The sequence below is a fragment of the Centrocercus urophasianus genome, unplaced genomic scaffold (assembly GCF_019232065.1).
Source record: "Centrocercus urophasianus isolate 14NV4802_14NV808 unplaced genomic scaffold, USGS_Curo_1.0 seq_10, whole genome shotgun sequence".
Classification (NCBI taxonomy): domain Eukaryota; kingdom Metazoa; phylum Chordata; class Aves; order Galliformes; family Phasianidae; genus Centrocercus; species Centrocercus urophasianus.
Window position 1 is genome coordinate 47,008,575 of NW_024884142.1, and position 13,567 is coordinate 47,022,141.

The 13,567-nt window shown below is 40.2% G+C and overlaps 1 protein-coding gene across 10 annotated transcripts in view; it reads left to right on the forward strand.

The window, feature by feature from the left end:
- Window positions 1–1,639: 1,639 nt before the first annotated feature.
- The window catches only part of AKAP7 (A-kinase anchoring protein 7), a 74,759-nt gene continuing 62,831 nt past the window's right edge, over window positions 1,640–13,567 (forward strand). For 8 of the 10 annotated variants that reach the window (XM_042816260.1, XM_042816315.1, XM_042816269.1 and 5 more), the window contains exons 1-4: window positions 1,740–1,823; window positions 5,575–5,730; window positions 6,693–6,838; window positions 10,188–10,324. In XM_042816260.1, coding sequence (XP_042672194.1) covers window positions 5,589–5,730; window positions 6,693–6,838; window positions 10,188–10,324 — 425 coding nt within the window. In that variant the 5' untranslated portion in view covers window positions 1,740–1,823; window positions 5,575–5,588. Of the gene's footprint in view, window positions 1,824–5,574; window positions 5,731–6,692; window positions 6,839–10,187; window positions 10,325–13,567 lie in introns of all 10 variants that reach the window. The other 2 variants (XR_006168379.1, XM_042816247.1) reach the window with 1 other exon arrangement.

Here is a 13,567-nt window from a genome sequence, read left to right on the forward strand (position 1 = left end):
TGTGAAGTTAATCAGAAACTCTCCTTAGTAAAGACAAGGCCACAGAAAACTGATAAAACTTTGGCATTAGCCCAAACCTAAGCATTTGCAACAACATACGCATTGGCTTGTGTCAGATAGGCACCAGGTCAGTGACAACTATGTAACTTTTATGGTATTTAGGCAGACAGAAAAATCAGCTTTCTAGTCCTTTCTTGAACATCTTCCTTCAAAACACTTGTAGGGGATGATTTATGATATCAGCTAATCTCACAACCCCTAACAAATGCATTTTTTTCACTTCCCTGCAACCTGCACACTCGGGCACACCATGAACCCGAAGAATACATCTCCATATTAGTACTAGGCTGGTGGCTATTGAACAGAAATAATTTTTTAAGTATTTCACTCATCAATGCTAAACAGGCCAGAAAGAGGTGACCATGTATGTATTGAGACTCCTTATGACAGCTGATATTCAGATGAAATACATAGCAAAAAGCACTGCCTGCAGCCTTATGCTCAGACTTCCCCCAGATTCCTCAGGACTTGGATTTCTGTGTCACATGAAATGGCCGCAAGTTTTGCCAGAGGAGGTTTAGGTTAGACATGAGGAAAAACTATTTCTCTCAGAGTGGCCAGGCACTGGAATGGCCTGTCCAGGGAGGTGGTGGAGTCACTGTCCCTGGCATGTTCAAGATGAGGAGCTACAAGATATGGTTTAGTGCTTGTGGTAGCAATGGTAGTGGGAGGATGGTTGGACTAGATGATCTTGCAGGTCCTTTCCAACCTTGTGATTCTATGACATCTAGTCTGTAGTTTCCGTAAGACTATGCAGACCTCATGAAAATACTGTGTGAAAGACATTAAGGGCAAACACAGCATGAAATGGGTCAAAATAGTTGTGAAGCATTTTTAAGCAGATTTTATCTGCCACGAAGAAAAGGTACAGACAGGTCGAGTACAGAAATCCACACAACTTTCACTAGCCTCTCAGCTTCCAATCTCCTACCCACATCTCTCTGTGCTACTTCTTGCTATGGCCATCTTTGTTTTCCCTCTCTTCCACTCACACTGCCTCCAAAAGTGAAAGTAAGAACCTGCATTTACATATATATAGTCAGCCCCTGCAGATCCTGACCGTACGCACAGACCTATCTGCAAAAACATAAAGCAGGATTTGGTTTGGCATCATCCACAAAACACAACGCCAGAGTTTTGTTTCAAAGGGGCGCAAAGTCTTTATTCAAGCAGGAAAACAGAGCATTTCACTCCTCGCCTCAGAGGAGCAGCCTCCCAACGATGTCCCAGAGGCAGATTCACAACGGGAGGCTGTGCCGCCGCAGCTGGGGCGTTGTTGCCCCAGTAAGAGTGCTCTGCTGCCTCATAAAAAACGAACAGCTGCTTACAGCAAGACTATAGCTAAAAGACGGAAAACCATCGCTCCGCACTATGCAGGCCCACGACACGGACGGTGGTTTAGAGCACCACCAGCGCCGCCCGCCTCCCGCCATGCCCTGGGACGGCCGCGCGGTGCGCCTTGGGAGCTGTAGTCCCGCGCCTGGGGCCCCGTGCCCCCTCTCTCGTCGGGCTGAAGGACGCGGCGCCTGCGTCCAGGCCGCGGTGTCCCGGCGGGCATCCTCGCTCGTCCCACTCGGAGATGCAGCGTGCGCTGCGCAGGCTGCTCCCCTCGCTCTGCTCGGCGTGGCCTGCGGCTCTCCTCGCCCCGCGCCCCCTCCTCGCCCCGCGCGTGGGTCCCATGGCGCTGCGGCCGGCGGCAGCAGCAGAAGAAGCGGGGACCGGCGAAGAGCCCGCCATCGCAGCCGGCTCGACCCCAAAGCACGGTGAGGGGACCGGGGCCTGGGGGGGCCGGGCTGCGGGCGGGGCCGAGCAAGCGCGCCGCGGGGGCGGGAGGGCGCGCGGCAGCTGCTGTCATGGGGCGGTGATGAGCGGTTCCGTGAGCGCTCCGCGTCAGCCTAATCGGGTTTGCGCTGTGTGGCTGTGCGGAGTGCTACACCGATCCCTTTCTGGCTTATTATTTAAAGGAGATTTCTTTAGCTGGGTCAGTTCGGGGCTGACCCTGTTTAATAATATATTTATTGACGATCTGAACGAGAGAATTGAATGCACCCTCAGTAAGTTTGCAGATGCCACCAAGTTGGAAGGAAGTGTCAACCTATCTGGGGGTAGGAAGGCCATACAGAGGGGTGTGGACAGGCTGAATCACTGGGCTGAGACCACTGGGATGAAGTTCAGGAAGACCAAGTGCTGTTCCCTACACTTTGGGTGGAGCAACCCCATGCAACACTATAGTCTTGGGGCAGAGAAAGACTGTGTGGAAGAAATGGGTGTTGGTCGATGCTGAATATGAGCCAGCAGTGTGCCCAGGTGGCCAAGAAGGCCAATGGCATCCTGGCTTGTACCAGAAATAGCGCAGCCAGCAGGAACAGGGAGGTGATCATCTCCTGTACTCAGCACTGGTGAGGCTGTACCTTGAGTAGTGTTCAGTTTTGGGCCCCTCACTATAACAAAGTCATCAAGGTCCTGGGAGCATGTCCAGAGAGGGTCAAGGTGAGGGGTCTGGAACACAAGAGTTATGGGGAGTGGCTGAGAGAACTAGAATTGATTAGTCTGGTGAAAAGGAGGCTCAGGGAAGACCTTAGAATCATATAATGGCTTGGATTGGAAGGGACCTCAAGCATCAAGTTCCAGCCCTCCTGTTATATGCAGAATTGCCAACCTCTAGATGAAGTACTAGATCAAGTTGCCAAAGGCCCTATCCAGCCTGGTCTTAAACACCTCCAGGGATGAGGCATCCAGAACCTCTCTAGGCAATGCGTTCCAGTGCCTCACCTTTCTCTCTATGAGAAACTTCCCCCAATGTCTAATCTAAATCTCCCCTCCTTTGGCTTAAGACCATTCCCCATTGTCCTATCACTATCTACTCTTTTAAAAAGTTTATTTCCCTCATGTTTGTAAACTCCCTTTAAATATTGGAAGGCCACGATCAGGTTTCTCCCGCAGCCTTCTCTTTTCCAGGCTGAACAAGCTCAGTTCCTTCAGCTTATCTTCATTGAATAGGTGCTCCAGCCCTTGGATCATCCTGTATAGACCTTGTTGCTCTCTACAACTATTTGAAGGAAGGTTGTAGTGAGGTGAGGGTTGGCCTCTTCTCCTGTGAAACTAGAAATTGAAGTAGAGAGAATGGCCTCAAGTTGCAGCATGGGAGGTTCAGGCTGAAGATTAGGAAATATTTCTTTAGAGTGGTCAGGTGCTGAAACAGGCTGCCTAGCGAGGTGGTGCAGTTACTGTTCCTGGTGGTGTTCGAGAAATGTATAAATACAGTACTTTCAGACCTGGTTAGTGGGCATGGTGGTTATGGGTTAGACTAGGTGATCTTAGTGGTCATTTCCAACCTTTCTGATTCTGCAATTCTCTGGTTCTCTGGGCCTGTGAAGCTTGTGCCAGTAGTACGAGCTCAGAAAGCCTAGAGAGCCATTTTCACAGCAGCAATAGGTTCAGCCCAGGTTGGATGGGGTTTTAAAGCTTATCGAGTTCCAACCCCAATCATTATTTGTTACTGTTCATGGGAACAGCAGCCACAGACCTAGTCTTTGGTGTTTTTTTATGTGCAGGTGTAAAATAATCAAAAACTGTTTCTCTTGCAACTAAGTGTGAAGAGAGGAGGCCTGAGAAAGGAGTACAATGAGAGTGTTTTTCCTTATTTTTGTGTTCTCTATGACACGTAGCTTGTTTTGTTTTGTTTTCTTCTTTTTTCTGCTGGAACAGGTGGCTCATCTTCATGAACAGCAGTGACTGCTTAATGACTGGTAGCTCAGTAACCGCGCAAAGACATATATAGGAATAGCATAGATCCCTTTTGGTATATGAAATTAATGCAGTTAAGAATAAAGTTTATCCTTGAGTAGTCTAGTGGCCAAGGAGTTGCTGTGGAAGCTCTTCCAGTTACACAGGTCTCAGATTATCAACATTTTGCCAAGAACTTGGAAAGTCCTGTTTTCATGTTGCTTTAGTGTCTAGGATACAAATCTTGGATTTAGTTGGTGATTTCCTTAATGTTTAATTCAGGAAAAAGTGGGATAGAGTTTTTGATCAGAATCTCCGTATGTAGAGTTGAGAAGCAGTGCCTGTGTTGTTTGGGAAGGGATGTCGCTAATGGGCTGTGCCCCTGCCCACCTGCTGCTATTCAGCACATGCTGTGCTTTGTGTCTACAGGGCAGAAGGAGGGTATAATCTGCAATACACACATCTCAGATTTAGGTGAATCCTTGTTCCACAGCTGATGCTACCGTACCAAATTCCTTTTGCTCTTAATAGTTTTGCATTTCTGAATCTTGTTGACAGCTTTCCTACCCCTGCTGTCCTTGTTTGTCAGTTTCATGGGTTTTTGTTTCTTCCTTTTGTGACCTTTCTAAAAGGTGAAAATGTTATGTTCTGTATGCTGGTGGATCACTAGCATGTAAGTTTAACTCTAAATGTTTGGTAATAAATGTATTGTTGCTTTAACATCTCGTTGTCATACCCAGTTCTTTATTGTCTATGGAGGGAACAAGCAGCCACTCCAAACAGTTTGCTTCTTTTTCTTAGCCTCTGGCATAAACGTAGGTGTCAGACCACAACCACATAGTGATTTACACCTCCCTACCTTAGGCTGGAGTTAGCATGTAACCAGATTCTTCTTTTGCTTATCATCCCAATGGCCCAGACTGGCTCTATACTGTTGATTTTACACATGTAGCATAGCTTTGCATGCCACAGTAGCATGATATGCACTTTTGCTGCCAGTTTTTCCCCTTGGGCCAAATTTGGACTATCTGCATGGTCACAAGAGAAGCTTTCAAAGTGTGTTGTCTGTCATAATGAGCTGTCCTGGGATAAACTGCAATTCTAACAGAAGGCTTCTTCCACTACAGTAATCCCATTGTGGAGCTGTCCCAAGAGAATATTACTGGATGTCTAGTTGTGTCTACATTCTCTGTTGCTAGAGGAGATACTGATTTTTCATTTCTTAAGGTGTGGTTTAATACATATATTACACTGTGTGGGAGATACAGGACTAGAATAATTATCTCACTCTTGCATGATGTAGTCAGCTGAGATCTCTTTGTTTTATGTGAATTTGTAGGGTTCCCTTTCTGCTCCTTCATGCCACATTTTCAGCGTGTTTGTTTGCACTGCAAATAATTTTCTAGTGTTTATCTGCACTGAATTTCACATGCTGTTATTGTTCTCCAGAGTGAGCTGTACATGATATATGAAGACTTGTATTGTTTTATACTTGCTCATAACTGTCCTTTTTGCTTCTAATGCATTTACTTAGAACGGATCAAAACCATAAGTTATTAAATGTAGAAGGCTGGACTCTCTTTTTTATGCTATTTCACATAAAGCATTGAAGTATTTTTACTGATCTGTTGTCAAGGAAGAAGAGTAGCATTCTTAAAAAAGATTTATATCATTATTTATTTGTTGAGAAATAGATAAATTTATGCTTTGTATATTGCTTATCTATAATGTCACGTAGGTATTTATACTGAAAACTCATCCCCAGTGTGTTATTTAAATATATTACAGATGGGCTGGATAATATGCAACAAAAGAAGAAAATTGTTAAAGGAAATAAAAAAAGGACACAAGAGGGAAAAAAGCCATGTCCTCCTGCTGATTCAGTAGATTCTTTGATGGCAGAAATGCCATTTGCCGACACAGATATTGAAGATGAACTTGCTAGTAAGTGTATTTAAATGGAAATAGTGTAAAAGGATAGACATATTCTGCACACAGTTCCTGATCCTGTCTGTTGGAATGCACAGGTAGGCTGGGCACGTGGAGTACAGTCTCCCTGCAAACGGAACCAAGTCCAGAGGTTTATTAGTCCTCAGTCCTGCAGATATTTGAGCATGTTAAAAATTTGTTTTGTGATTCATTGAAGCAATGAGCCACAGCATAATGATGTCTCATATATGTTTATTCACATTACTATATATGAGCTGCTGAAGTGATTGCTTTTATGAGCTGTTTCCCAGATGTGTATTCCCAGCATGTGGCTAGAAGTGCACTTGTTATTGAACAGTGGAGAGGGGCTGCAAACAAAATAAGCTGGGAGAAGAGTAATTTGTGATACACACAAGAAAAGAGGATATGCACTTTTTTTTTCTTAAATGTCGGAAGGGGGCTTTGAGAAGGGAAAAGATGATAGACTAGACTTAAATTTTCTTCTCTCTGGGTTTGGTCCATGAACTGTGGGTTGGCCACTCCTAGTCTACCACAGCCTTCTCCTTCAATAATCCTGCGTATCTTGTTTTATATTGTAAAATGCAGTATGTGGGGAATTGCTCTGAACTCACGTCCGTGCTCAAGTTGCTGGCCTAGTGCACTTCAGCAACCTGGCTAAATGAAACACAGCTGTAGTTTGGAAGCCATGTATGTATGTTAACAGCTTATAAACCCTGCCTGGATGTACTGTTAGTTCAAGCATGGTACTCCACTTGCATGGCTGTGTTCATGGAGGCTAGAGTAGGATCCCAGTCAGACAGTTCAGTGCATGGGCAGATCAGATGCCTGGGAAGATGTGGTCCTGTCAGCTGACTGAAGTGATATTAAGGATTACTGGGTATGATATTAACTGTATCTTTGTTCTGATTCGTCTATATGCTGAAAGTATTTCCTTTTTTTTTTTTTTTTTTTTTCAGTGCATACAGCCTCTGAAAAAAACATGGAAAAGAAAAGAAAGAGGACTATTGGAAAGGAAGTTCCAGAAGGCAGTGAGAGAAAGAAGAAAAAGAAAAAACAGTACCAGCCAAATTATTTCATTTCTCTTCCAATTACTAATCCAGAGGTGATATTCTTTATTACAGTAATTTGGTATAATTAGAATTATTTCAGCAGCTGCATGTGTTTGTAAGAAGAGCAGTGTTAGAGCTTGAGCAAGCTTATTTTTTTCAGGTATTTTTAGAAGAACATTAGCAGCCTATTCTATCAGTTAATGTTTTTAACTAACATCTTTGTGAATAAAATTACTCATCTGGGAAAGACCAGAGAAAGGTTATCTTTTTATGCTCTCTTACAAAATTCATATTATTTTGATTGAAATTGCCTTAATTTCTCCCTCTGCACTGTTTCAGTGTTGCTTATTTTGTCATTTACATGGAATAAGGAAGAAAGACATTCCGTTTAATAGGAAAATCACTGCAGTATTTCTAGCTCTCCATATACACAGGATTTTAAATTTGGATCTGTTGCTGTTTTAATCTTGCATTTTGAAGTTTTTAAAGTTTCCCATAAAGCTGATCACCTTGTTTAAAATTCAAACAAGCTACTGCTTTAGTGAGATGCTGTTGAAATGGATTTAAGAAGTGCAGCAAAGTCTTCAAAACTTATTCTCCTGCAATTAGCACATGTTTAACTTAACAGTAACAGAGCTCTCAGGTGAATTTTAACTCATTCTGCATCTGTACTGTCTGTTTTCAGTGAAAGACAAAAATGGAGAGAATCTGCAATGAAAATAATATAAGCTAGTTTTGGAAAGTGCAGTCTTTGATTCCTAAGAATATGTTATGTGAAGAAGAGATGGCAGAAACCCTCCCTTTTCAGGATAGTTTTAGGATAGCCTGACACAAGCGTTGCTGATCTTTTATGCCATCCTGCTCCGAAATATCTTTTCTTCCTATCTCTTCCATGATTTAACAACAACAATTAATGTAGGAGTTACATAATCTGATAATTGAGAATTACTGCTCACAGTTGTTACATTGAATTGCTGGTGGAGCAGAAAAATCTTAACTAAACATGCTTCTTTCTTAATATGCTGTGTATTTGATCTTCTTTCATTTACGGAGGTAATGGGACAAATGTATTAAATCTCAGAGCATTTAGGAATTCCAAGACTCTACTAGAAAGTTTTGTTAACACTTGCCTCAGATGTAGAGTTGTTATCAAAGTAGAAAATACATGTTGGAATTTGTTTAGGCAACAGTAGCCAAAATTCAGACTTCAGACATCTGGTTTCTTGATAGCCGGCAGGGATCTGGTAATTACTAGTAGTATTTCAGTTAGCAATTAGAGGTCTTCCTTTTGTGAGAATTTAATTTTATTCCAGTGAAGTGTTTTAGGCATAATTGCTCTTTCTTCATATTTTATATAGTATTTTGAGCTTTACACAAAGAACCATTTTGTAGCAAGGGATGTTTCTGAAACACTTAATGAACTGTTCCTCTCAGTTGCTTTCATTTTAATGAAGTAAAATGCGGTGTTCCATTCATTTTGGCTTTGTAGTCAATTCATATTTCTAACTGTGCAAAAAATGGTTAAATAGATGATTATTGTACCTGATAAAAGTTATCTTTCACCTGATGTGTTAGCACTGGCTAGATTAATCCCCGAGGGTCTTTCGGTCTTGATTATAATTGCAATAAGCTGTTCAATTTTTAAAGCTACTTCCCAGTGATGTTCAGTAAACAAAACTAAGTTACATTATTGCTCTTTAGAGTAATGTATTCTAAGTAATGGGAGAGGTTACACTGAAATCAGTATTTGAGTCCTTAGTCAGAGGGAATTTTAAAAAATAATTCGGGAGGGGAACAGTTGGGACAGACATCTCTTTAAGTTGGGAAATCTCAAGCTACATGAAATTGTCAGTGTGATATGATAGCTAAAGGGGGAAGAGGTGGTAGTGCAGGGAGAATTCAGGACATAAGCAGGAAAGGACTGGGATGCACTGCTCAGAAAACAATACGGGTGAGGCAGAGTGAGGTGTTGCCTTCTGATATGAATGCTGAATAATGCTGATCTTCTTCAGCACTGGGGTATGGCTTAAATTTCTCCTGCATCTGAAACTACAATAAATGTGTCATATAGCCAGGATAAGTTCTGACACATGAAGGAAATGGTTTTATTTCAACATGATATATAATGAGAGTGTTGGCGTGATTTTATTCAAGTGTGCTACACTACTGAAAACACTTCTGGTTTTGTTGATTCAGCATCAACAAATGGTTGATACTGGCAAATGGTTTTTACTTTCCTTTGTCCTTACCATTTTCCCTAGAGTTGATACCATTCAGTTACAATTTTTTTTTTTTTTTTTTTAATGTATATGGTGTCTTATGTTCTAAATACATAAATAAAAAAGGAGCTACTAAATGTATGAGGTTAAACTACTGCATGGCAAAACCTATCTTAACAACGTGGGTCACAAAAGTACTGCTTGCCCCCATTACATTTTGCTTTTTCAGGAAACATGTATGTTCGTTATAACTAAATACAGCTATTCTAAGCCTCATAGCTACTTCTGCTCATTATAAAAGTCAATATATACAGTATATTTGTTAAGCATTCACCAGGGAGTTTCAAATAAAAAACAGATTGACAGTTTCTACATGCTTCTTTTACACTATGTACACCAAAGCTGATTTGTCTTTGCTTACTGTGGTTTAAAGAAGTAGCTCATTTTGCCAGTCAGTCAAGGTTATTGGATTTGATTTACTCATAGACTCAAGCCTTCCTGCATGTTTTTTTTTAAATTACTGCAATACAACAGCTATCTTAATTGCAAGCACAGTAAACAGTTTGGATACAATTTATAAAGCATGTATTTTTCACTGGAGAAAAATGCAAATCAGATACTTTTAAAGAAGACTGATGGTGTTAGATCTGCCAAAATGTTTGAAGAAAATATGTACATTGTACTTTCTCTTGGACATGAAGATTAGAATTGTAAGTCTGGTATCTCCACACACACACATATACATATCAGAATATTCTCTGTTTAAAATAGGCCTGATCCTGATCCTCCAGAGACCTCTTCCACTTTTCAGATGCTTGTCTGTACATAGCACATACACACTCAACACACGGTAGAGAAATTCACTAAAGAAGTGTCTGATCTGTGCCCCTGTCAGTGTACAACAATCTGCATGATCTCAAGCTGTTCTAGGAATCTTAGGGAAATCAGGTTCTGTTCTGATGTGACGAGGAGTGTCTACTTCTTTGTTATCATTGCATTTGTATTCGCTTTGAGTTTACTCAGATCAGCTAGCACAGCTTTGTTGCAGGATAAAAGTTCCTTCTGCAAGAATGATTTCTACATAAACATTTGACTTGAGTTTGTGTGCTTTCTTGTTCAGCTGCATTATTGGATGCAGTAAGCGTAATGGCTAACTGTTGTTTCTATGTCTCTGTCTTCCCAGATTGCTGACAACATTCGGGCTCTCCAAGATGCAATAATACAGAAGGATGATAGGCTTTCCAAAGCAATGGTTCACTGTGGTTCGTTGCATGTCACAATGTTAGTGATGCATTTATCCAGCAAAGAAGAAATTAGCATGTAGGTATTTGGAAAAGTAGTTTTATTGGTGGAGTTTGCAAAAAGATAGAAAGAATAACTGATGCTTTTTGTAAGCCCTAAATTACTGGAGTTACTGAATATTTAATTCATGTTGCTTTTAAATTGCTAATCTTAATATTAGCTGTTTGCATACCATGGTATGTCATGAGCTTTGCCCAAAGTACATGTTTTCTTTGCATTTTTCACAGCATATACTGAACTTATATGCAAAAATCTCATGTTTTTTAAAGGAGTTATTTGAAAATTGTGTTTTGGTTGTAGGGGATATTGAACAGATTAACAGAGGAGCTTTCAGATTTTCATAGCTCAGGAAATGTTATAGGCCAAGTTAGTAATAGTCAATGAAAAACTACAATGAAATAAGCCTTAGCTGCAAGGTACTGTCTCATGCAATTAGTTTTTTATGCCTTTAAATGCCTCCAGAATATACTTACACTGAAAGAGAGGTGTTTATATTGCCTTATATTGCTTCAGGGAAATAGCTGAATGTTTGATCATATAGAAGGCATAAAAGTTGTAGAAAAGCGTGTGCATAATACAGAAACGTATGTATGTAAGTGTTACAGGTGACTTTGCTGTATAAAAGTGGAATTGTTTGGTTTGGTGGCATTTGCTCTTTATCACATGTTGTATAGCACTCAGGCAAGCCTACTTCAAGGTACAAGTTCAGTGGTTAGTGTGAAGTTCTTAATATAAGACTCAAGTGAGTACAGCTGTAATTTACAAATGTTTAGAATAGTAATTTGCGTGTCTAGCTGCAATTGTGACTTGAAATGAGTTTCACAGTCCTGCTTTGCATGGACTTTCTTGGCAGTTCCTACATAGATGTGGTGTCTAGTAGCTTATATATATATGCTGTCTCTATATGTGCACACCATAATTGCAAAAATGAAATGGCTGATAACTAATATCAATTAAAATGCTGATAAATAGCCTGCTGGTATTATGCAAACATCTGGGAATCCTTCAGTGTTTACATATCAATGTTGTGAATTGCTCATGAATCAAAATTCACTATATTCTTGTAATTCTATTTAAAAAAAAAAAAAAAAAAAAAGCCCCAGTTGTTCTATCTCCCCACTAGGAGGTCTTCCAGGAGGCTTCCATCATTTGTATATCTTAATGGTCTTAAAAGCCATGCAGTCCATACACTGAATTATCTAGATCAGTAACTAACAAGTGCAGTGAGATATTGCTTGAGGTATGGTAATACAATTACTAAACAATGTGTCTATTAATTGTGTGTGGTAAATCACTTTTATCCTCAAAAGGTTTTGCTTTTAAAGTACAGATGGCTCATAAGAAAGAATTCAAGGTAGAAAGTAACATCAAGTAGCAGAAGGTATTTTGGCTGAAAACACATAATGCTTACAAATAATGAGATACCAGTGTGTCTAAATCAGTTGCCCTGCTTGTTTTTCACCCTTGTTTTCTTGAGTGCTGTAATACTAAATCCTTAGGCCTCTATGTTCTTACCTCTCCTTTTGAAGTTATGAGTTTCTAGCCTTCCTCCTTCAACACTCTGAAAAGAGAGAGGTAGCTAACCAGGAGCAGAAAGGAAAGCAAGGTATCCCAGATCTGCTGCACTCCTCCTCCATGTTCCTTTTGTCTCCTGGAGGAGACACACCTGCTCTGGTTGATGAGGAAACTGTGGTGGCACCTGAGAATTGGTGAAAACAGTGAGAACAAGGTTATTATTGAAGGCATTTAAGTATGAACTTTTTAAAAAAAAATTGTGAGGGGTTATCTCAAAGGCAAATATACCTTGCCATTAATAATTTTTTACAGTTCTAAACTGCATATCAAAACAAATATTGCCAAATTCAGTATCCTTAGACACACCTTGAGCTCTTCTCAGCTCTTGCTGGGCAGCTGGCACTTGCTTATGGAGTTCTTTTCTGCCTCTCCCAGCAGAACTCCACAGTCCAGGAACACAGGATCTGTCCTCTAGTCAGCAGCTTCCCCAGTGATTCTCCCCTTTCCTGTCCAGGTGCTTCCTGCAGCTATCTAGCTCAGCTGTCCTCAAGGTATTCTAGGTTGCATTTTCTATTGTGTGGGATTCTTATTTTTTCTTGTAACTGATGTTTTCTTTTTAACAATCTGTGAGGATTTGAAGACAGAAAAGTTGCATTTTCCTTTCATCACCAATTTTTGATACCATGTTAATGGAAAGAAATCAAGATCTAGACTGGCAAAAGAACCTGTGTGTAATGCTGAGTGACAGTAACAACTGAAACTGCAACTAGTGATTTGGGCAGCTGAGAGTTCACAGATTCATAAGTTTGGATCCATTAAGTTATTCAGATATCTACACTATCATGTATTGCCTCTGTCTATATATATATATATTTCTGTATCTAGAAATGAAATGCGTTGAATGCTATTTGAAGTCCAAACGTGATAAGACTGTTCTAAACTTAATATTCAATTGAGCATGACATGGAAATGGGAGATCTGTGTTTTAAGCTTCTCTTTGTACGGGAATACAGACCTGCAATTTGCATAGGAGCTTTCTAGCAGATAGGCTGCAATCTGGCCTCCATAAGTACACTTCACATTTAAGACTGTATAAAACCAAGAATGTGAGATTTAAAATAACATAAAGAAAGCAAGCACTCCCTATAACATGACAAAAAATCCTTGATTGAAATCAAGTAACTTACTTAACCTGGCCTTGGTTTCAATTAACTGCATGGTTCTCAATACTCCATCTTATTAAGCACACTGGAAATGTGTGTAGAGATGCTTGTATATGTATGTACAGGCATAAGAAATACAGACATGTTGGAAATCATGCTGATGCCTTTCATGCAGCTGCTGTAAAAAGAGTAAAATAAAGTCATGAGAGTTTTTATCCTGTTACTGCCATCTAGCGTTTATAAAGCCAACACTGGTTTCGTGAAAACTTCCAATTCTAGAACTAAAAAGCACATGAGAGATCTTTGGAAGGCATTAAGAATATAGGGTTCTTCTTGATTGTGAATCATTTCAAAACAAAAGCGATTCAAAACAAATATTTCATGTTCTCCTACAAGTACCTAATAGGGCTAATTAAAATGATTAGGTTATGAGAGTTGCTGCTGTTAAATTACACGTGGATTATTTGTGCATGCTACTTGTCTTTTAAAGTAAGCATTGGTTTTGGTGATACTTATTTTCCTGTCAGCTTTAATGAGCTTAATAGTAATTTCCATATAATTTTATCATTATATTACATATTAA